The following is a 22,742-nucleotide window of genomic DNA, read 5'->3' on the forward strand; positions in this document are numbered from 1 at the left end:
TTGGTAATTTGGGTCTTTTATATTTTTGTCTGTGTCAGTCTAGCTAAAGATTTATCAATTCTATTTATCTTTCAAAACTCAACCCCATGCTTAACTGGTTTTTAATTTCTGCTGTTATCTTTATTATTTCCTTCCTTCTGCTTGCTTTGGGCTTATTTTGCTCCTCTTTTTCTTTTGTTTTGTTTTGTTTTGTTTTTTGAGAAAGAGAGAGAATGTATGTGTACATGCGTGCTAGCCAGGGGGTGGGTGATGAAGGGCAGAGGAAGAGGGAGAGAGAGAATCTTAAGCAGCCTCCATGCTCAGTGCAGAGCCCCCCTCGGGGCTTGATCTCAGGACCCTGGGGTCATGACCTGAGCTGAAACCAAGAGTTGAACACAACTGACTGAGCTACCCAGGTGCCCCCTTTTTCTGTTTTTAAGGTAGCTTAGGTTATTCATTTGAGACTTTTTCTTTTTTTTTAAACGTATGCATTTAGTGCTATAAATGTCCCTTTCAGCACTGCATTAACTGTGTCTCATAAATTTTGACATGCTTTATTTTTATTTTCATTCAGATCAATAATTTTTTTTATTTCCCTTGAGACTTCCTCTTTGACCCATGGATTATCTACAAGTATGTTGTTTAGTTTCTAAATATTTAGAGATTTTCCTATTATCTTTCTGTTACTGATTTCTACTGTGATTCCATTGTAACCAGAAATCATATTCTGTACCGTTTTAACTCTTTTAAATTTGTTGAGGTTTATTTTATGGCCCAGGATATGGTCTACCTTGGTATATGTTCCATGAGTACTTGAAAAGAGTGTGCATTCTGTTGTTGTTCAGTAGAATCTAATTCTGTAAATGTCAATTAGATCTTCCTGGTTAATGGTATTATTGAGTCCTTTTGTAACCTTGCTGATTTTCTGTCTGTTGTTCTATTGTTTATTGAGAGAGGGATGTTGAAGTCTCCAACTGTAACTGTCGATTTATCTATTTCTCCTTTCTGTTCTTTAATTCTTTTTGTGGTTGCTCTTGTTGTTTGGTGCATACACATTTAGAATTTCTAGGTCTTCTTGGTGGATTGATATTTTAATCATTGTATAATGCTTTTTCTGTCTCTGGTAATTGTCTTTGCTCTGAAGTCTAGTTTATTTGATTTTAATATGACCACTCCTGATCGCCATTAATATTTGCTTGATATATCTTTTTCCATCCTGTTACTTTCTTTCTTTTGTTTTTTAAATATTTAGTTATTTATTTATTTGAGAGCGAGCGCAAGAGAGAGAGCGTGTGTGCAAGTGGGGGGAGAGGCAGAGGGAGAGGGCAAGAGAGAATCCCAAGCAGACTCCCCACTGAGCACAGAGCCTGACGGAGGGCCCAATCTCATGACCCTCAGATCATGACCTGAGCCAGAAAATCAAGAGTCAGATGCTTAACAGACTGAGCCATCCAGGTGGCCATCCATCCTGTTACTTTCAACTTGCTTATATTGTTCAACTCACTTATTTGAAGTAAGTTTCTTATAGACAGCATATAGTTGGAGCATGTTTTTTAATCTAATCTGCAGCCTTTGTCCTTTAATTGATATATTTAGAGCATTTATATTTAATGTGATTATTGATGTGTTAGGGCTTAGCTCTATCATTTTATTTTTTGTTTTCTGTTTGTTGTATCTGTTTTTCATTTGTCTTTTCTTTTTCCTATTTTTCTATGGATTACTTGAACATTTTTAAGATTTCTATTTCTATTTATCTACAGTGATTTCAATTCCATCTGTAATAGCTTTTTTGGTAGTTGCTCTAAGAATTACATTTTATATGCATAACTTACCAAAGTCTACTGATGTCATCACTTTATCAATTCAAGTGAAGTATAGAAAACTTACCTTCCTTCATATCCCTTTATCCTCCTCTGTTTATAATACAATTGTCTTAACTATTTCTTCTACATATATTTATAATTATATGAGAGAGTGTTATAGTTTTTGCTTCTAACATCAAACATAATTTAGAAAACTCAAGAGGAGAAAGGAAGCTTATTGTATTTACCCACACTGTTGCTCACTGTATTCTTTCTTTGCTCCATATTTTATTGTTTCCCTCTGTTGAAAGAACTTCTCTTAGCTTTTTGCTATGGTCTGAATGTTTGTGTCCCCACCAAATTCATATACTGAAATCCTAATGCCTCTGTGATGGTATTAAGAGATGGAATCTTTGGAGGTGATTAGGTCATGACAGTCAAGTCTTTGTGAAAGAGATTAATGCCCTTAAAAAAGAGGTCCAAGAGAGCTATCTTGTCCCTTGCACCATGTGAGAACACAGAAAGAAATCAGCAATCTGCAACCCAGAAGGGGGCTTTCACCAGAACCCTAACCATGCTGGCACTTAGTTCTCAGATTTCCAGACTCCAGAACTATGAGAAATAAATATCTGTTGTTTAGAAGTCACTGGTCTTTGGTATTTTGTTATAGCTGCTCGAACCATTGTTTTAGGATGGGTCTCCAGGAAAAAAACTCTCCTAGTTTCCCTTCATCTGAAGATGTCTCAAATTCTCCTTCATTTCCAGTGGATATTTTCAATGGGTATCAGATTCTGGGTTGACAATTTTTTTCTTTCTGTAAACTTGTGCCACTTTCTCCTGGTTTTCATGGTTTCTGGTGAGAAATTCACTGTCATTCTCATTTTTTTTCCCCTCCCTAGATGTAAGTTGTCATTTTTCTCTGGCTGCTTTCAAGGTTTTTCATCTTTAATTTTTAGAGGTTTATAATATGTCTTGTGAAATTCTATTGCCTTATCTTGTATAAGACACTCTTAGCTTCTTGAATCTGTAGATTTAGCTTTCTTGCCTAATTCGGGGAGTTTTTAACCATTATTTTTTTTTAAGATTTATTTATATATTTGAGAGAGTGAGAGAGAGAGAGCATGAGAGGGGGGAGGGGGAGGGTCAGAGGGAGAAGCAGACTCCCTGCCAAGCAGGGAGCCTGATGTAGGGCTCAATCCTGGGACTCCAGGATCATGACCTGAACTGAAGGCAGACGTTTAACTGACTGAGCCACCCAGGCACCCTGACCATTATTTCTTTCAGTACTTTTCCAATCCCACTTCCTTCTCCTCTCCTGGGACTTCAGTGCAAGTAGAAGTGCAGGTTCCCCACTTGGTCTCCATTGAAACTTGAGCCGAAGAGCTCTTAATTACTGATGGGGGTGGTGGTAGTTTGAAATCCCGACATGGTCTCCACTAACACTGCTGGGAGGGAGGGTCGTTACTGGCCGACGGGGATGAAAGTCCCAGCTTCTTCCTTGGCTTTTCTGATATTACCCCTGTGGGAATATTGGGGCACCTTGCTACAGCCTCAGAAGGGTAAAATTCTGGGCTCCTCACTTGGACTTTGTTGCTATGGGTAGGGCCCGGTTTTTCCTTTGGTATTTTGCTGAAGTAGAGTGGTTATTGTCTAAAAGTTTTCTGTTTTTCTAGGCTGCTCCTTTCCTAGTCTTTTGCCTAATGGTAACAGTCTTTTGTTAGGGCTTTTTTTTTTTGTCTGCACTTATTGGTGTGTCTGGGTTGCTAGCATCTTACCCCAAGTCTGGGATTTATGAAGCTAAAAGAAAACCCAGAGAATTCACTACCACATTGTTCCTTGAGTCCTGAGATTCTTACCTAGTTGCCTTCTTCTCTTCACCTTTCAGAGTCTTATGTTTGTTTTATAAATAATGTCCAGGATTTATAGTTGAATTTAGTAAAGTATAGGGAAAGTATATCTACTCTATCTTCCCAGAGGCAGAAGTCTTAATATTATAATTTTTATGATTAGTGAAGCTTCTCTCCATGTAACATCAAAATATGTAAACAAATTGATTTTTTTCCAAAGCAAAATAAGGAGAAAATTCAAGTAATTCTGTTATTTCATCCCTAACACCTCCAAAAGCCTCATTATTAGGGTTAATTTGTCACATCATCAAAGAATTTTGCCCCAATCAATCAGAATAATGAATTATTTATTTTACAAATGGCCCAATTTTTCTTCCTCTGCATTTTCTAGCAGTCTACAGTGGCAAGAGAATTCTGTGGGTTACACAAAAATATATTCTTGATTAAAGGAGGAAATAGAAGAGTTTCACCTCTTTTCAATTTTAAAAAAGTCCTTCAGTACAAGAAATAGAAAATAACAGTCATTTACTGGACATCTCCTATATTTAAGGCATGGGGGTCACAAAGACTAAAATATATTTTTAAAAAATGCAAACCATTAAATAAGTAGAATGGAATCAAGTAATTGTGATTCAGTGCTATGGGGGGATATGAAAAAGGCATGAATAATTATGCATGGGGATTTAGTGAAGGGATTCACAGAAATAGCATTAAGCTGGATTGGGAATGATTTGTTCATTCAATAGTTACCACCTGCCTACTTTATACTAGGCTTCTTGATGGTGGCTGCAGAATGAATGGTATTTTGACAGAGATAGAGATTGGAGTGGCACAGATGGAACGGTAGGCACTCAAGCAACAGGGATAGCTTAAACACACAAAACTGTGGGGTGCCAAACAGAGCTTATTAAAACTATAAGCAGTGCTGTTTGAAAACTCATTAAATTTGGAAACAATAAATTATACTAGTAGTGTCATTAGCTAATTTTCATTCACTGTTTCTATGTGCCAGGTACCATAGCTAAGTGATTTATATGAAGCATTTTATTTAATCCTCATATCAAGCATATTCGGTAGGTGTTACCCAAACTTTAGAGATGAGGAGCCTCAGGCTTAGAAAAATAAGTAACATATCTATAATCATACAGTTAGAAAGTGAGGGAGCTAGTATTCAACCCAAAGCAGTCTGAGTAAAGGGTCTCTATCTTACCCACCACACTAGCAGATAGCGGGCAATAAATTATGGAATTTAGCAAAGCATTTAAAAATGCTTACCTTGGGGTTTTCATGCACATGAATGTTGTTTTACAGATGTAGATGGCATGCACCTGGGCAAAAAAGTCAGCATCCCCAGAGACATCATGTTGGAAGAATTATCCCATCTCAGTAACCGTGGCGCCAGACTATTTAAGATGCGACAAAGAAGATCTGATAAATACACATTTGAAAATTTCCAGTATGAATCTAAAGCACAAATAAATGTAGGTATAACTTGGTTATGTGGTATCTAAACAAACAGGCAGCATTTCTAGGTGTATATGTATCACTAGATTCCCAAACAAGTGTTCTACATATTTATTCAACATATTTTTTCTGTTGATTCTGTTAGACTTTTTTTAATGAAAATAAATTGTTTAGATGAATAAACAAAAAAAAGTATTATGTATGTTATGAGTATCTTTTTAGTTCAGTAGGGACATTGCAAACCCACAAATTTGGCACTGAAAAGCTGGTCTGCTCTGCTAAGAGGAGGGAGAGGGAGTGGAGATTGGAAGAACTAAAAGTTTCCATGGTCTTATCTCTACTAGTTAAATGTTTGGGATGGGAACACTTCCAAAGCACACAGCACTCCACAAAGTAAGCATACGCATTTTATTGACTGAATACATCCCAGCACTGAAACGTGCCTGAGAACTACAGACATAGTTGAGCTTCTCTCAACTCAAAGCAGGGAAGTCTGATTTTTATTAACAACAAAACCAAGGTGGACAAAACTCTTTAGACAAAAGTTTTCCTCAGTTGAAAGATAATAAACAAATGAATAAGTAACTACATTATATTTTACATATTGCATTGATACTATATTCTTTTAAACTGTCATGTAGAGAGATTGTCAAGGAAGAAGTGTGTAGTAGGAAAACAACTAGCTTTGGGGAATTAGCTTTAAAAATAAAATACCAGGCATGAAGAATCAAAAAGGAATAAAGCATTGGTTCTAAATTTGACGAGGGGGTGGAGACTACAATAAAGTTAAGTTTTATTTACTGAGGGTTTCTTCCTATACCTGTGGGAAACCTGTAAGTTTACTTGTGAATTTAAACCCAAACATTTGCCAGCTGCCATCACGAATAAGTTGTTTTGAATGGACATCTCACTTCTTTGCAACAAACAGACTAGTTTCACTAAGATCTTTTATCATAATTACTAAAATACATTACAGAACTAACATCCACGCCCACAAACACTAAAATGTTAGTTTTCAAAATGTCTGCTTCTCTGGTTAACAATAAATATGAGGGACAACTTAAGTGAAATAATTTTTTTCACATTAATAAGCCTCCTTCAACATCCATAGATAAAGTCTAGTTACAACTATGAATTCAATTAGACATCAAATCTTACTGAACTATAGTATTTACATTTGCAAGGGATGACTTTTCACTTGAAGCCATGGATAAATATAATGTTATGTTACCCTATAATTTTGTCTAATATCTACTTATCAGAAAACGTCTGTAGCTAATACAGTGTGAGCCTAAAATAATCCCTATCCCAGTTGATGGAGTCTAATTATATAATCATATTCTTTTAATAATATTAGACAACAAGGAGTAGTATAAAATAAGGTGGCTTAAGGAAATTCTTTGAGAACATATATACAAGTCTAGACATCTGATACTTACATCTCCAAGTCTATGCTTTAACTACAGTTCCGGAGGAAGAGACAATGAGTTTTTAAATGTCTTTATGGACACAACATATTCCCTCCTCACCAGTATCTCAGATTATTGGCACTAGCCTGTGGCCAAATGTTCTGATTATTCCTAAAATGTAAGAATATGCCTTGGTAGTTTTTCAGTATTCCTAGAAAGTTGAACACTAAAAAAACAAAATAGTCCAAAACAGGCATATTAAAATAAACAATTAAATGCTGATAAGTAACTTAGAGCAATAAACTATAATGTATGCCATGAACTAGTATGTCATTGAGTTATATAACATACTCTGAAGTCTGATGAAATCTATTCTCTAGAAATGAGGAAAGTAGTGTTCCAGGAAGTATATTAATTTGTCTTAAGCAACTCTATAATAAAGAAGATCGAAACCCAGCTCTCAGAATTCTAGAATTCTTAGTACTGACACTTATCATGGTGTAATCAAAGGAAACTGGGCCAGAAACCAGAAGACCAGCGTTCCGTCCCAGCTGCCCTACAAGCCACGCAATTTGGAGTCAATTTAAAAATTTCTTTGCTTTCCTGGACCTGTTTTCTCATTTAGAAAATTAGGAAATGTACTCAAATGTTCTCTAAAGTGCCTTCTTTAATGATCTGTGTTTAATTCTAAAAATGACCTGTATAATAAATCATTGAGAAAATAGTGAGCCACATTATACAATGATATATTTGCTATATCAAGGCATTAGATTGCAACTTGGAGCAAGCCTTGTTAATATGATAGGAATTTTAAAAACAATGTTAGGTTCAGGTCTATTTCCATTCATTTATTTACACTTTTGGCAAATATTTATTAAATGCCTACTGTGTTCTAGATACAATGCTGGGAGCTCAAAGATAAGTAAATACAGCTTTTGTGTAGTGAAGGGGAAACAAAATAACATTGAAAGATGGAAAACAACTATTACTTAGTCTATTTCTTGAATCATCTTTATATAATTTATATCACATTTTCCTAATTTATTGACTACATTTTCTGAAATGAACTTCTACTGCTTCCCTCAAGCTATACTGTCAAAATAATTATTTAACTCTATATACATTTCTTATTTTATTATAATGTTTAGGACATCATTAGATGAAAATATAAACTAACTCCCAGGTAATTTAATGCCATTTGTCCAAATATTAAGTATCATTTTAAAAATTAAAAAAATAAGGTCAGCTTTGGTCTTATTCCACTGCTGAGAAACTGGCAAATTCAAGCCACACAAACCTTATGACAAAGATAATAACAGGAAATGTGCTTTCTGAATAAGAAATGAAGATACACTGCTTGCTACACAAGCCAATTTTGAATCCCTAGTTCATGAATTGATCAAATTCTTTTTTTTAACCTTTTTTTTTTTTTTTTTTAAGTAGGCTCCATACTCAGTATGGAGCCTAATGCAGGGCTTGAGCTCATGACCCTGAGATCAAGACCTGGGCTGAGATTAAGAATTGGACTCTTAACTGACTGAGCCACTAACTAATGAAATTCTTACACCAATAGGCAAAAAATGAAATGAATGAAGAAAATGAGCATTTAAGGAAAAATAAAATAGAAGTATGATTCATCATAATTATCTTCTATACATCACTATAAAATGATATTGAGGAAAACAATCCACATTTTATAATAAAGACTACATATATATTTGGTAACTATGGACTTTTTGAAATCCTTCAAAATCTTAAATAATACTGAGGAAAGGGGAAATATACTATAAAAAGTAATTCTGAAATAAGACTAAATATACTGAGATTCTCAAAACGTATTTATTTTGTGCAAAAAAATAACTTCTACTATGTATTTGGCACAGTTTAAGAACAGTTTTTTTTAATCCTTTTATTTCTATTGATATTTCAACAGAAATCACGTAAGAGACACTATCCATGAGTTTATACCTTCTATGTTTATAACCTGTAAGATGCTGCTTTAGTTTTATTTTGTTTAGGGTCAACTTAACTGAAATAAAAAGAAACACATTTTCATTTATCTTTTCAACTTTTTGTGAAAGAAATCACATATGATGGAACTTTTTAAGTAATTTAAGCCTTAAAGTAATTTAAGGCTTATGTCATAATTAAAGTGTTTCTACCCAACTATTATTAGGCTTTATTTGTATACTTAACAATGACAATAGAGGTACTGGGTGTCTCCTGATAATTAATGACTAGCTAGAAAGAGTTGATTGTCCTGTTCACTAATTCCCAGGAAAAAGTCTCCAAAGAAAGTCAGTATTACAATTCTTAAATTACCGTAGATAGAATGATTTGAAATTTAGGTGAAATGAATTTCATGGACACATTTCAGGAACTTAGAAAAAGAATTCTAGATGCATGATATTCCTATATTCATCTCAACTGGCTTTTTATTTATAATTTAACATTTTAAGAGGTGGTGTAGGTTCAGAGTGAGAAAAGATACTAATCTAGTCAAGTAAATATAACACTTAAGATAATAGCTACATTCAAAATGCTAAATACTAATGTTTCTGAGTACAGCATTACACCAGTCTTTAGAAATTGTTCCTTAGTGCCTATGGAATAAAATATAAACTCTTCTGCCCGGTAATCAAACCCTATGCTCACCTAATAAACATTACCTCTCATGCCTTTTTGCACCTTTCCATAAGCCAGCTCACCATTGCTAACATGTGTCGTATTCATTTCCATAGCAGCTTTACCCATAGTGCTGCAGAGAATAAGGTGAATTTTGTAAAAAGCACCTGGAGAGTTGCTGTGGGTGGGTAAAGCCTGAAAACAAGGATAAACTTTGCTTAAGTATTAAATGCAAAATTATTTTTCACCATATCATTTTATAAATAAATGCAAAAGTGAAAAAGCATCTAAAAATATTTTCTACTTATGTCACACAGAGAAAAGTCAAAATTGGTTTTTATTTGCTGTGGTCTTCACTAAATTTTTCTTTTTAAAGTTAAAAAAATTGACTTTATGTACTTCTTAGATAGATTGGCTTCTTTTTAAAACGTACATATTTTGGGATAGCTGGGTGGCTCAGTTGGTTAAGCATCTGCCTTCAGTTCAGGTCATGATCGCAGGGTCCCCGGATTGAGCCCCACCTTGGGCTCTGCTCAGCGGGGAGAATGCTTCTCCCTCTCCCTCTGCCTGTTGCTCCCCCCACTTGTGCTCTCTCTCTGTCTGTCTCTCTCTTTTTTTCTGTGTCAAATAAATAAATAAAATCTTAAAAAAAAATAAAATACACATATTTCTCAGATATAATTAAAATAATTCTTTATTATAAAGATAAGGCCTAGCCATGCTTCTGAGGACATCACCTATTACAATGTTTTTTTCTCTGTTAAAATGCAAATTGACTGTTTTTAAAAGTGCTATATTATTGTCTTAGAATAAATCCTAAATTATAATAGTAAAACAAATTCACCTAAAACTTAAAAGATAAACATCTCTATTAAGCATTTTAGTTCCTAGAAATCCCAAATTCTTCCTGTTACAAATCTATGCAGATTCAAGTATAAATATTTTTATACACAACTGGTGTTCAAATTTCAGATTAAATTTTAAAACAAGACAAAGAGTATAATTAAATAAACAAAATAGTAAGGTAACAATAAGCCAAATATTTGGCCAGTATGCTTTATAATAGTAGATTAGTAAAGACTTAAAAGTGAAATAGGTTCACCTTTAGAGGGACTTTGTGAATAGTCCATTAAATAATTGATAGAAAGGCCTAGACACTACCTGGCACATAGTAAGGTTCAATTAATTATTATTAATTGGAGTGTTATCATAAAACATATCTTAGGTTAAGATCAGTAAAAGTTCTCATTCTATAGTTCAACCAATTATATATAAATTATTGAGGCCCCAAGAAACAAGGAAGTGGAACTGTACTTAAATTTGAAATATACCAATGGAGTTTTGCAAATATGGTATCTCCATATTAGTATGTCTAATATTTTTGAGTTTTCAGCAGAGTTTACTTTTGATCACATACAGTACAACACTGCCATGCAGAATGGAAAGTTGGATGGAAGTAACTTGGAAGGTGGCTCACAACAGGCTCCATTTACCCCTCCCAACACCCCGGATCCACGAAGTCCCCCAAATCCAGAAAACATTGCACCAGGTAACTATTCCCTTAGAAACACTAAATAAACAATAAGTAAAATCAATAGAATGAAACTGCTGTGCACTTAAATGTATGACTCAGGTCATTTGGATGCTTCAGTAAGTGGTATCTAAATGACATGGCTTTACTCATTATATATTTTTTGGTTAAGTTCAAGATAAATATGAAGATTTAGATCTAAGGAGTCATGTAAAACATTTACTGTGTCCTTTCAGATGGTTCATTGTATTTGTTGGTAATCATCTGTTATATTAAAAATTGAGTCACTTGTAATTACATTGAAATTCTATTTGTATAAGACTGTATGAAGTGCTATATATTGTCTTCTTTAATTTCAAAATAACTCTGATATATTTTTTACAATTCTCATTTTACAAATTAAGAAGCTGAGGTCATAAATGGCTATAAACTCATACTGACTGATCAAGAATTAAATCCAGATACCAAATTACAGATGCCTCATGAAAGTGACCTTGTGGAGATTACTATCATTATTCTCTGCTTCCTTAAAGGACTTTAAATGCAATTCTTCAAGATTGCATATTTGTTTATTATCTTAAAAGAGAGATCCTCATCTAGTCAGTATATGTTATTCAGAAATAGTGTTAGATTTTGAAATATTAAATCTGTCACAAGAATTATCTATTTAGACAATACCTTTTCAAAACAACTGACAAGTACCTTCAAGTATTTCCCCAAGAGTAATGTACAAAGTAGATTTTTTAAAGGTCAGTGACATGATCCAGTTTTCCAGTTAGAAAGATCACTCAGGCAGCAGTGTGGAGGGTCTGGTGCGGGGGTGGGGTTGGGGCTAAAGGATGAGTATGAAGGTTATTGTGAAAGCCCAGGCAAGAAGTGGTCAAAGCCTGAATGAAGGCAGTTGTAACAGAAATGAAGAGGAAAGAGGGAATTTTCCAGAGCAAGATTTCCCAATGTTGTGCTTGCAAATCCCTTGCCTGAGATTTGTAAGCCATACTTGAGACTCACTGAAGCCAAATCTCTCAAGGGAAGAATCCATTATCCACACTTTAAATAAGTGCCAAAAGTGACTCAGAAACAAAGTTTGAGAGCCACTATTTCAGCAATCCGTAAGAAGCAGAGCCGGTAATAGTGATTTGCTGTGGGAAGGAGAGGAAGTTTAGGATAATGCTTCTGTCTTGGTCATCTGAGAATAGTGCTGGCATTCACTACGATAACCAATATAGAAGAAGCAGCAAGTAGAGAATGGCTACATAGAGGTCTAGGCAGATTATTAAGGGTGCCAGGGAATATTCGTTTGGACAAATATAATGGGTGTTTGAACAGAAGGGCCTGGAGATTAAAAAAAAAAAAAGAATCTTCAACATGTAGGTCACAATTAAAACCACGAATATAAATGGAATTTTCTAGGCAGAATGTACAGTATAAGAAAAGAGCTTTGAGTAACTAAGTGGCAAGCAGAAAAAAGTCTATCGGAAGAGACTACCATGAGATACTAGAGGCAATCAAAAGAAAATTAAATTACTGCAAACAAATGACCGCCTAGAGGTGGCATTATCAGCAAGGTATTTTGGAAATCTCTTTAGTGTAAAGAAAGGATAGGCATGATTGGACAGGAGAAAATAGAAAACATTTTAGAGAAGAGAAAGAGCATCAGAAAAACCTAAAAGTAAGAGTGATCAGATAGTAAAAGGTTTTGATATCATGGAAAAAAGAATTATGCAAAGGACACAATGAGGCAGTAAGGTGGTGTAGATGAAGAGTACACAGCAGCCTTTGAATGCTTGAAGAATGTCACTTGATGCATGTGAAAATGGTTTATAAAGTTGATGCCAGAAATTTGTGTGATTTTTAAATGGCACTTACAAAAAATTTCCAGCTCCCGGAAGAAGTTGAGGAAGTGAGACCAGAAACAGAAAAGTTAGGTAAGAAATCTTTAGGAACAAAATAAACATAGGATGGGCACATCAGGGAGTAAGATTGGGGCCTGACTAAGGCAACGGAAGCAGCTTACCTCACCACTTTGAAGTTCAAACGGTTTTCAGATCGCTCAGCAATTTAAGATAGACAAGACTTAAATATTACCTCTAGTGAATCATCTCCCAAAGCAGGGAGATTTTGCCTTCACTGCTCCTTCCCCAGCACCTAGATCACAGCAGACACTCAATATATATTTTTAACTTAATTCGTGCACTGTGGTATCTAAAGCCTACTATAAATTAATGTAAGGGAAACAATTTTTCACAATTAAATAGTTTCACTGAACAAATACATGCTAAAATAATCAAGGAAGAAGTAACTGTATGATTTGGTATAATAAAACATTGAGAAAAGTGGTTTCTTTGGAAGATTCCATAAGTTTAAAGGGGTTAAAAATGTCTTACAGTTTCAGACTACTCTTTTCTGAGAGATCATAGAAAGGACGCATTCTTCATAAATTCACCCCCACTTGAAAAATTAAACATGGTAAAATGTTAGGTGGAGTTCAGTAACTCCTAGGCCTCAGGATTATTTATTCTTGCTATATTTTTCCTAAGGTTATTCTGGACCACTGAAGGAAATTCCTCCTGAGAAGTTCAACACCACGGCTGTCCCGAAGTACTATCAGTCGCCCTGGGAACAGGCCATTAGCGGTGATCCAGAGCTTTTAGAGGCTTTATACCCTAAATTTTTCAAGCCTGAAGGAAAGGTAGAACTGCCTGATTACAGGAGCTTTAACAGGTAATCCAATTATCCTGGGTGACTCTGCTGGCATGTAAAACCAAGGATTTTATATCATGGTATGGAGAACTGAATTCTCTGGTAGAAAAAGTTTTCTTTTAAGAATAGACTCAAAATAGCCATATAGGATAACTCTTAAGGGTAGGCAAGGACTGATTTTTGCAATATTACTAATATGGCAAACCTTGTTTTTTTTTTAGTACAAAAATGAAGGAAATGATTCAGAAACTATCACTGTTAAAACATCAAGATTATCTCCCACATTATTAAATCTTTTTAAAAACATTTTTATTAGGGATGCCTGGGTGGCTCAGTCAGTTGAGTATCTGTCTTCCGCTCGGGTCATGATCCCAGAGTCCTGGGATCAAGTCCCGCATTGGGTGCCCTGCTTAGTGGGGAGCCTGCTTCTCCCTCCGCCTGCCACTCTCCGCTGCCTGTGCTTTCTCTCTCTCTCTCATTCTGATAGATAAATAAATAAATAAATAAAATCTTTTTAAAAAACCAACATTTTAATTTAAAAATTTTATTAAAAAGTTTTTTTAAATTAGTAATAATTTCTCATTCAAAGGTTGATATTAGTTTTTCTGTGTTGATTCAAACAACAGTGCTATTCAAGATTTTCAGAAATAATTTACATATACGACTATGAGAATAACTGTGTAATTCTAGGCTCCAACTTATATTTTTTAAACCAGATTAAAGGTAATTTAAGAATTTGTGGCCAGACTCCAGTATATGTATAAACCAAAACTTACGCTACTAAAATTATTGCCAAATAATATCGGCATGATAGTATTCACAATAGATATCTATTTCTCCCTGTTATCCAATTTTAATAATTTCCATGGATATTTTAGCTATATTTTTAATGGTCTCATAATCCATTCTTTAATCAATTGATTTTCATTTTAGAGTAAAGTATTTTTAGTATGCGAGTGGCTGGGTGATTCAGGCAGTTGAATGTCCTATTCTTGACTTCGGCTCAGGGAATGATCTCAGGGTGGTGAGACCCAGCCCGGTTTCAGGCTTCTGCCGAGCATGGAGCCTGCTCAAGATTCTCTGTCTCTCCTTCTGCCCCTTCCTGTCCCTCCCCCCAATGCCCACTCACACACTCTCTCTCTTTCTCAAATAAATAAATAAATAAAATAAAACTATCTGCAGTATGCTGTTTTGTACCCACAGAAAATTTATAGGCTGCTTAATGACTATTCATTTAAAAAATAATAAATTAAGGAGTAAGTCTTTGAGTTACAAAAGAATACCACAAAGCCTGCATGTAAACAGTGATCTTCTTCAGTACTTTTAAAATTCTTGCACTATTAGAATGTTAGTTTTCACACACTACTATAGTAGTGGTATTAATATTATGCCTATTATTAATAATAGATCTACTAGGATTACACTTTATGCTATTATTAATTAGTAATGCTAATAGTATTAGTACTACATCTTGCATAAATGAGGTGTACCACAGAACTTAAGGTGGGTTTGAGGAGTGTCTGGGAAAGCAGATTAGAGGGCCATTCTAATCAATGATATAACTTTTTTCCAAAATGAGAGTGTAGAAAATTATAAAAAGTAAAACACTAAGGGAAAATGGAAAATAATGGAATACTTGAGGCTTGTTTTTGAGATTAATGCTTTAGAGATGCTGTGTGACTTCTTGTGTATCTTGTGGCTTTCCTAGACCATGCCTGCTGAGCAGCTTGCTTCCAGTTTTACAAACACACTGGTATATTTGTGTTAGCTATAACAGATGCCTATTGTTTGTATAAATACCAAGTGAGTGCTATTTCAGTGAGAGAGAGAGAGAGAAAGAGAAGTTAACCTGTTAATACTTCTCCTTTACTTAAGAAAATTTTATTTCTTTTTGTATACACATCAATATATAAATAAAAACTTCAGAGCTTAACATTAATCAATATTAGTCTATTCTTAGATTTTTATGAATGTAATTTGATATAAGTCAATGTACCTTTCATTATTATAATGTGTACAAATGTCATTTCATACAGATATATCAATATTTTAGTCATTGTCACTGATTTTAAATAAGCACTGATCAATTTTTAAATAAAATTTGAGTATGGTTGACACATGATGTTACATGAGTTCCAGGTGTAGAACATAGTGTTTCAACCATGTTATACATTATGCTGTGCTCACAATTATAGCTACCATCTGTCACCATACAATACTATAATACTATTGACTATATTCCTTATGCTATACTTGTATACACATGACATTCATTCTATAACGAGAAGCCTGTATCTCCTGCTCTCCTTCACCCATTTTGCCCATGCTCCCAAATGCCCTCCCCTCCGGCAACCATCAGTTTGTTCTCTGTATTTGTAAGTCTGATTCTGCTTTTTGTTTGTTTGTTCATTCATTTGTTTTGTTTTTTTAGATTCCACATATAAGTGAAATCATATGGTATTTTTCTCTGGTATATTTCACTTAACATAAGTGAAATATAAGTGAAATTCACTTTAGGTCCATCCATGTTGTTGAAAATGACAAGATCTCATCCTTTTTTTATGGCTGAGTAGTGTTCTATTGTGTATATTCCAATGGAATATATATCACATCTTCTTTATCCATGTATCTATTGAGGGATACTTGGGCTGCTTCCATATCTTGGCTATTGTAAATAATGCTGCAATATTCTTAGATTCTTTATCATTGTTAAATAACAGATGGACACAAAGTATGATGATACGTAGGCAATCCCAAACAGGTAGCTTTAAGAGTATTTTTGCCCTTAAAGTATATGTAACTGGCTACACAAAATTTGAGGCCTTGTCTGTTGCATACATTGTACTGAAAGCCTCCTTAACAAACAAACAGTATAACCATATCTTTGCCTTGAATGCTTGCTAAATAAATGAGTCTATAAAAAGTTACATAGATAGGAAATGGAAATCCATTTCCAGCTATGGAAGACTAGTTTATATTAGAACAACTTCACAAAAATAACTAGAAAAGCAAGTTATTATAAAGTGTTGGAAAAGCTATCAAGGAAGTAAGGACTTAAGGGCCAAGCTAGACGTGAGGGAAATTTAGAGATGTGAACCCAACATTTGGTACCACTTTTCCCCATTAAGGCATTTGCTGATTTATTGGCAACAACTAATAAGAAGCAGAGAAAGTAAGCAAATTTTTCAATAATCTTGAATCTGGGAAGGCCAAAAATAGGAATATAGGGTCTGCCAGGAGGAGAGGCCCAAATATTACAAGCTTTTAGTTGGGATTCCTACAGGCTACACCACTGGAATAAAGGTGAACAAGTAATAGATCATCTTTCATGAAAATAAATGCTGATCCTACTCAACGCAATCCTAGGTTGGATAAAAATCACCTCTTTTATGTCAAACTGCCTGCCATGGACAAAAGTAAATCATCTCTGGAAGGAAGAGAACATCATTTAGAGACTCAAATTATTTCTACAATTTTTGATACACCATGCTCATCACTCAATTAAAAATTGCCAAGCATACTATGAGACGAGACCAAATGACTAAAAATAAAGAGAAAAAATAATAAAAGAAACAGACACACAAAAGATCAAATTATTGGAATGTTGGCTACTCCAAAATAATTGTGTGAAATATGTTCAAGAAAATAGATAACAAGATGAAAAATTTCAGCAGATTGGAAATATTTTTTAAGAAAGATTCAAAGGTAGGGGCACCTGGGGGGCTCAGTCAGTTAAACATCTGCCTTTAGCTCAGGTCATGATCTCAGGGTCCTGGGATTGAGCCCCATGTCAGGCTTCCTGCTCAGTGGGGATCTGCCTCTCCCTCTCCCTCTGCCCCTTGTCCCCCGCTCACGCCCTCTCGGTCAAATAAATAAATAAAATCTTTTTTTAAAAAAAGAATTAAATGGAAATCGTACAAAAGTGAAAAATATACAGACAACTTGGAGATATTGTGGGTTCAGTTCTAGACCACTGTAATGAAACAAATATCACAATAAAGTGAGTCAAACAAATTTTCTGGTTTCCCAGTGCATAAAAAAAGTTAAATTTACACAAAACTGTAGAATATTAAGCATGCAATAGCATTATGTCTAAAACAACATGTACTACCTTAATTAAAATACACTTTACTGATAAAAAATGCTAACTATCATCTGAGCTTTCAGCAAGTCAGAATCACTGACCATAGATCACCATAACAAATTTAATAATTATGAAAAGTTTGAAATACTGTGAGAATTATGAAAATGTGACACAGAAACATGAAGTGAACAAATGCTGTTGGAAAATGGTGCCAATACACTTTCTTGACACAGGGTTGCCACAAACCTTCAGTTTGTAAAAAATGCAACATCTGCAAAGCTCAGTAAAGTGAAGCACGATAAAATGAGGTATGCATGTAATAACTGAAATTAAGAAGTCAAAGGATTAAGTGGTTGGATCCATATAAAATTTACAGGACATACAAAGTACAGAGAAACATGTTAAAAATACCAAGGGAATGTAATCAGTAAAATTCAGTCTGTGGGAAACTCCACAGGACAAATGATCCAGTATTTTCAATAAATAAATGCAAGGAAGAGATTAAAGGTGAAAACTCCATAATGTAAAAATGTTTTAGAAGAAATTTTAAAGGACAGACAAAACTAAACCATACTATTTAGAGATACAGAACTGGGCTATTAACATATAATGAAAGGGTTTTTTGTATTTTATAAAATGATATTATCACAAAAGTCAAAATATTGACTACATCTAGGGTCAGGAGAGGGCTGGGATTGAGTAGGGCCATGTTTAGGGCTTCTGGAGGAACTCTTAACATGCGTAGTAGTTACAAGGTTGTTCACTTTATAAGCTATTGTCCATTTTCATCAGGCTTCCTGTATTTCTATTATATTTCATGATAAAAATATTTTTAAAAATTAAATAGATTTCATGGCAGATTAAACACAGCTGAAGAGAGGATTCATAAACCGATATGAAAAATGATCAAACTAAAGCAGAAAGGAAAAAAAGGATTCAAAAAGCAGTAAAATGGCAAAAGATGTGCCTGGGACAGTAATAAAAAATGACAATATATGTGTGTGAGTAGAGTCTCATGAGGGAATAAGAGAGAAAATTAGCCAGAAGCAATATCTGAGGAGTTAATAGCTAAGAATTTTTCAAAATTGACAAAAGATATCAAGGTTCAGGTTCAAGAAGTCCTACGCAGCCCAGGAAGGGTAATGTTAAGTAGACCACACCAAGGCACATGACTGGAAATCTGCTGAAAACCAAAGACAATAAGAAAATCTTAAAGCCAGGGAATAAAAGACAACTATCTTAAAAGGGTAAAAATAAGACAACTGGAATTTATAAAAGACAATGGAATAACACCTTTAAAAATGAAATAAATAACAGTCAGTCTTTAATTCTATACCCAGTGAAAATATTCTTTAAAGGTAAAAGTAAAAATGAAAACATACTTACACACTTTTGACAAAAAAGTTGTTTTTTGACCGCTGCTAGACAATAGAACAGTAATAAACAAAAAGTATAAGTATAGGAAAGGAAAAATAAAACCATCTTTATTCACAAATGGCAGATTATGTCCAATGAAATTCTAAGCAGAGGTTAGTGATTAGAATTAGTAAATAAATTTAGTGCAATCACAGAGTATAAGGTCAACATAAAAATTAATGATATTTTTATATACTAACAACAAATAATTAGAAAATAAATAATAATAATCAAGTTTTACCTCATGATTTGTATATTTTTTTAATGTATCTTATACTTCAATTAAATTTAAGAATCACATAGGCAAAATAATCTCAATAGGCACCTCAGCCATTATAAGTTAGATGTGATACAAGCCATTCTTTGAATTAGTCTAGAACACATTCCAATAATTTAAAAGAGAGGTTAAAATAATTTCCAGGTATAAATTGGGCTAATATCTTTCCTGCTGTAATTATTTAATGGGATTTTATTTTATTTTATCAAACTATTCAAGATTACGAGAAAATGATTTTACCAGAAATTCAGTTTTTCACACAACTATCATATGTTTTAAAAATAAAATGTAATAGGAAATATCATTACCCTTCTGTTGCAAAAATAATTCAATTTTACTATATTAAGACTTACTTCTAATATATCTTTTTTTTCACTTTTGCAAAAATAAATGAAAGCAACAGAGAGGGAAATAAGCAGTTTCCAAATATTCCCAAAGTCCTTTGCAAAGAGTAAAATAATATTCTTATTATATGTACTTATTGGATATTGGTTAATAAAGCATATAAGGGTAAGATATAGTCTAACTGCATTCAGTGATGATAACGACTGGAAAAGAATTGGCTCCCAAGTCTAATCATATATTCAAAATGGCCCATGGTTTAATACAACTTTGTATTCTTGTACTCATTTTGCGTTTATTTAAATATTATGCTTTGTCAAATAATACTATGTTCAGCCCTTATAACATGTGAGGAAAAATAATCTAGGAGCACGTTTTCCAGTTCTGCTTCGAAAAGCTGTATGACTTTATGTCACTTAACCTCTCCTTATATTGGTTTTCTCATCTGTATATAATCATGATTATCTAAGTGACTTTAAATGTATTACATACATTATCTACTTAGTAGAAAATTTATTTTAATTTCCACATAACCATTTTACATAATTCTTTACCTTATAGAATAATCAGTAATTATTATGGGCATATTATATGTCCAGCACTACTAGTTTTAACAAATGCAATCCCATTACTGATCAATCAAAATAATCAAGAAAGCATCTATTAACTGAGAATCTGAGTGAAACACGCTTCTTACTCATTACATAGATGACAGGTGTAAAAATAATTTTCAGATCTATGTTTGAAGAATTTATGTTGTGGGAATTACAGAGATGCACAGTTATCTTTTAATAGAATATTCCAAATCTTTTAGTGGATATTTTTGCTTCACTGACTTTGAGTAAAACTTGACACTGTTTTCAGAGATCTTAAGACTCTTACAAATAATCTCTCACTTTGAATGTTTAACATCTCTGTTAATGGACTTTATTTTGTGTGCCGAGGGCAAAAAACATTCAAACAAACAGGATATAGTCTCTACGGTGCCAAAGAAAAGAAAACTGCTTTTCAAACAACAACCTTTCACTGGATCAGTGGTAGGAGGTAGGAGATGGGTGATGGAATGGAAGGGAATGTTTTCATTTAGAAGAGAAGAAAATGACCTACAAATTGGAGGGAGAAACAAAACTGAAGTGGACAAAATGGCAAAAAGTCATGCACTAAACGACAAATTCAAATATTAGATTTCAGTGGCAGAAAAACATTTCTTCTTTGAGTTAATTTAGGAAAAATACATGAGTAAAATTCATTTTTGAAATTACTAGGTACAAGGTTAATTGGCCAAATTCAGCCTGACTCTAGAAATGTTGAACTCCAGCCTCTTGTATCCATGGATAACCATATATTCTTCCTACAAGTGTGTGTGAGGCCTGTGCAATTGTGTAGGATGCCCACGCTTTGAAGGGCTATCTTGGTTTTCAATGCTTTGCTGTTTTTACCTTGAAATTCTTAACAATTTTTTTTAACAAGGAGCCCCATGTTTTCATTTGGGGCCTACAAATTACATGGCTGGTCTTAATCCAGGCTCCAAGCTTAGGAAGTGGTTACTGACCAACCAGGCAGACTAAGGTGTTTTTTACCCTAAGCTTCTCTGCGTGCAGGACACTCTTCCCTTGGAGCAACTATCTTATTCAATGATGTGTTGTTTTTTTCCTCATGTTTCACTCTCTACTTATCTGTAAGATCTACTGCAATCTTTCCGTCTTTGAATTCTTAGCGCATAGCAAGGTGTTTAGACATAATAAGCCATCAGTAATTTGCTACATGAATAAATGACTGAATCAACAAATGCACAAACTATTGATATACAACAGACATCTTCCAAAATGATAAAATATTGTCTTGGACATCTTGGACATCCAAGAATAAGTTTTACTTATGTACTGAATCAACTCTGAGCAATAAAGACTCTTCAATTCACTAAATCGAATGACAAAATGTGGACATTGAATCAGCTAGTTGCATCATGAATGGGACAGCAACCTGGTTTGACACAGTCCATTCAGGCTGACATTCCTAAACATTTAGACACAGTCCAAGTAGGCTGACATTCCTAAACACACTGCTCTGCTTAGTAAGTGATCTCAGAAGGTCCCATATTCCCCAAGAATTAGCTCGTGGGTGTGTGGTATAGAGTAGTGACTAGAAAAACAGGCCTCCCTTGAGTCAGGCTGACTGGGTTTAAATCCTAGTTCTACAACTTAATAGGTGGGTGACTTTGGGCAAGTCATTCAACTTAGCTGTGTCTCTATCATCTATTAAATAGGAATATAAGCAGAACCAATTTATAAGGTTGTGAGGATTTAATGAAAAAAATCATGTAAAGCCTTTGTATTCAAAGTATGATCCATAGACCAGTAGCACTAGTATTACCTGGGAACTGGTTAGAAATGTGGAATCTCAGGACACACACTAGACTGACTGAATTAGTGTCTGCTCTTTAATAAGATCCCAGTGTGATTCTACCGATAGTTTGTGAATCATGTAAAAAAGGGTCTGGTATATTAGTACCTAGTCAATGAATAATAGCTTTAATCGTTACTATGACTTCTGAAGTTTAATAATCGTAAAGGATCTGAATGATAATCTAAGTTCTTCAAGTTCTTTTCTAAACTGATCTCTCAGGGTGCCTGGGTGGTACAGTCGGTTAAGCGTCTGCCTTCAGCTCAGATCATGATCCCAGTGTCCAGGGACTGAGCTCCGCATTTAGCTCTCTGCTCAGTGGGGAACCTTCTTCTCCCTCTCCTCCCTGCTCATGCTCTCTTGATATCTCTCTCTCTCAAGTAAATAAATGAAATCTTTAATAAAAATAAAAAATAAACTGATCTCTCTTACAAGCAGAGTAATGGTTTTAGGCCCTGGATGTGAAAATCTATACTGATATGATTGCTAAGTACTATCTCGGACTGAGGTTACTGCACCAATCAATGACCTGTTATTATACATATCTTCCACAGCAATTTGGGGAAAATATCACCAGGTCAGTCATCCTGAAAACAGATGCAACAGAAAATAAAACATACTGCTCTTCAGAGAGGAGCAAATGAGAGGAAGACAAGAAAATTATGGGAAATAAGACAGAGGTTCTATACCACGTGATACCATGTACCATCTCTTCAGCCATTGTTGAGATCCTCTATCCACTCTGTGGATGTTACCTTCACTGAGGCTTTTAGTGTCTGGCTCACTGTCTTCCTCCCCAGGACGATTCCTGTCATACTTCTCGGTAGCTTCACTATCCACATATGATTTATCCACATATCCAC

At 34.4% G+C, this 22,742-nt stretch overlaps 1 protein-coding gene across 1 annotated transcript in view; it reads left to right on the forward strand.

Annotated features, from left to right (window-relative positions):
• MYOZ2 (myozenin 2) overlaps positions 1-22,742 on the forward strand; it is a 38,409-nt gene that overhangs the window by 11,711 nt on the left and 3,956 nt on the right. Inside the window, exons 3-5 of the mRNA XM_008689466.2 lie at positions 4,940-5,109; positions 10,546-10,675; positions 13,195-13,378. Coding sequence (XP_008687688.1) covers positions 4,940-5,109; positions 10,546-10,675; positions 13,195-13,378 — 484 coding nt within the window. The remainder of the gene's footprint in view (positions 1-4,939; positions 5,110-10,545; positions 10,676-13,194; positions 13,379-22,742) is intronic.

This window comes from Ursus maritimus, unplaced genomic scaffold, assembly GCF_017311325.1.
Source record: "Ursus maritimus isolate PB19 unplaced genomic scaffold, ASM1731132v1 scaffold_11, whole genome shotgun sequence".
Taxonomy (NCBI): Eukaryota; Metazoa; Chordata; class Mammalia; order Carnivora; family Ursidae; genus Ursus; species Ursus maritimus.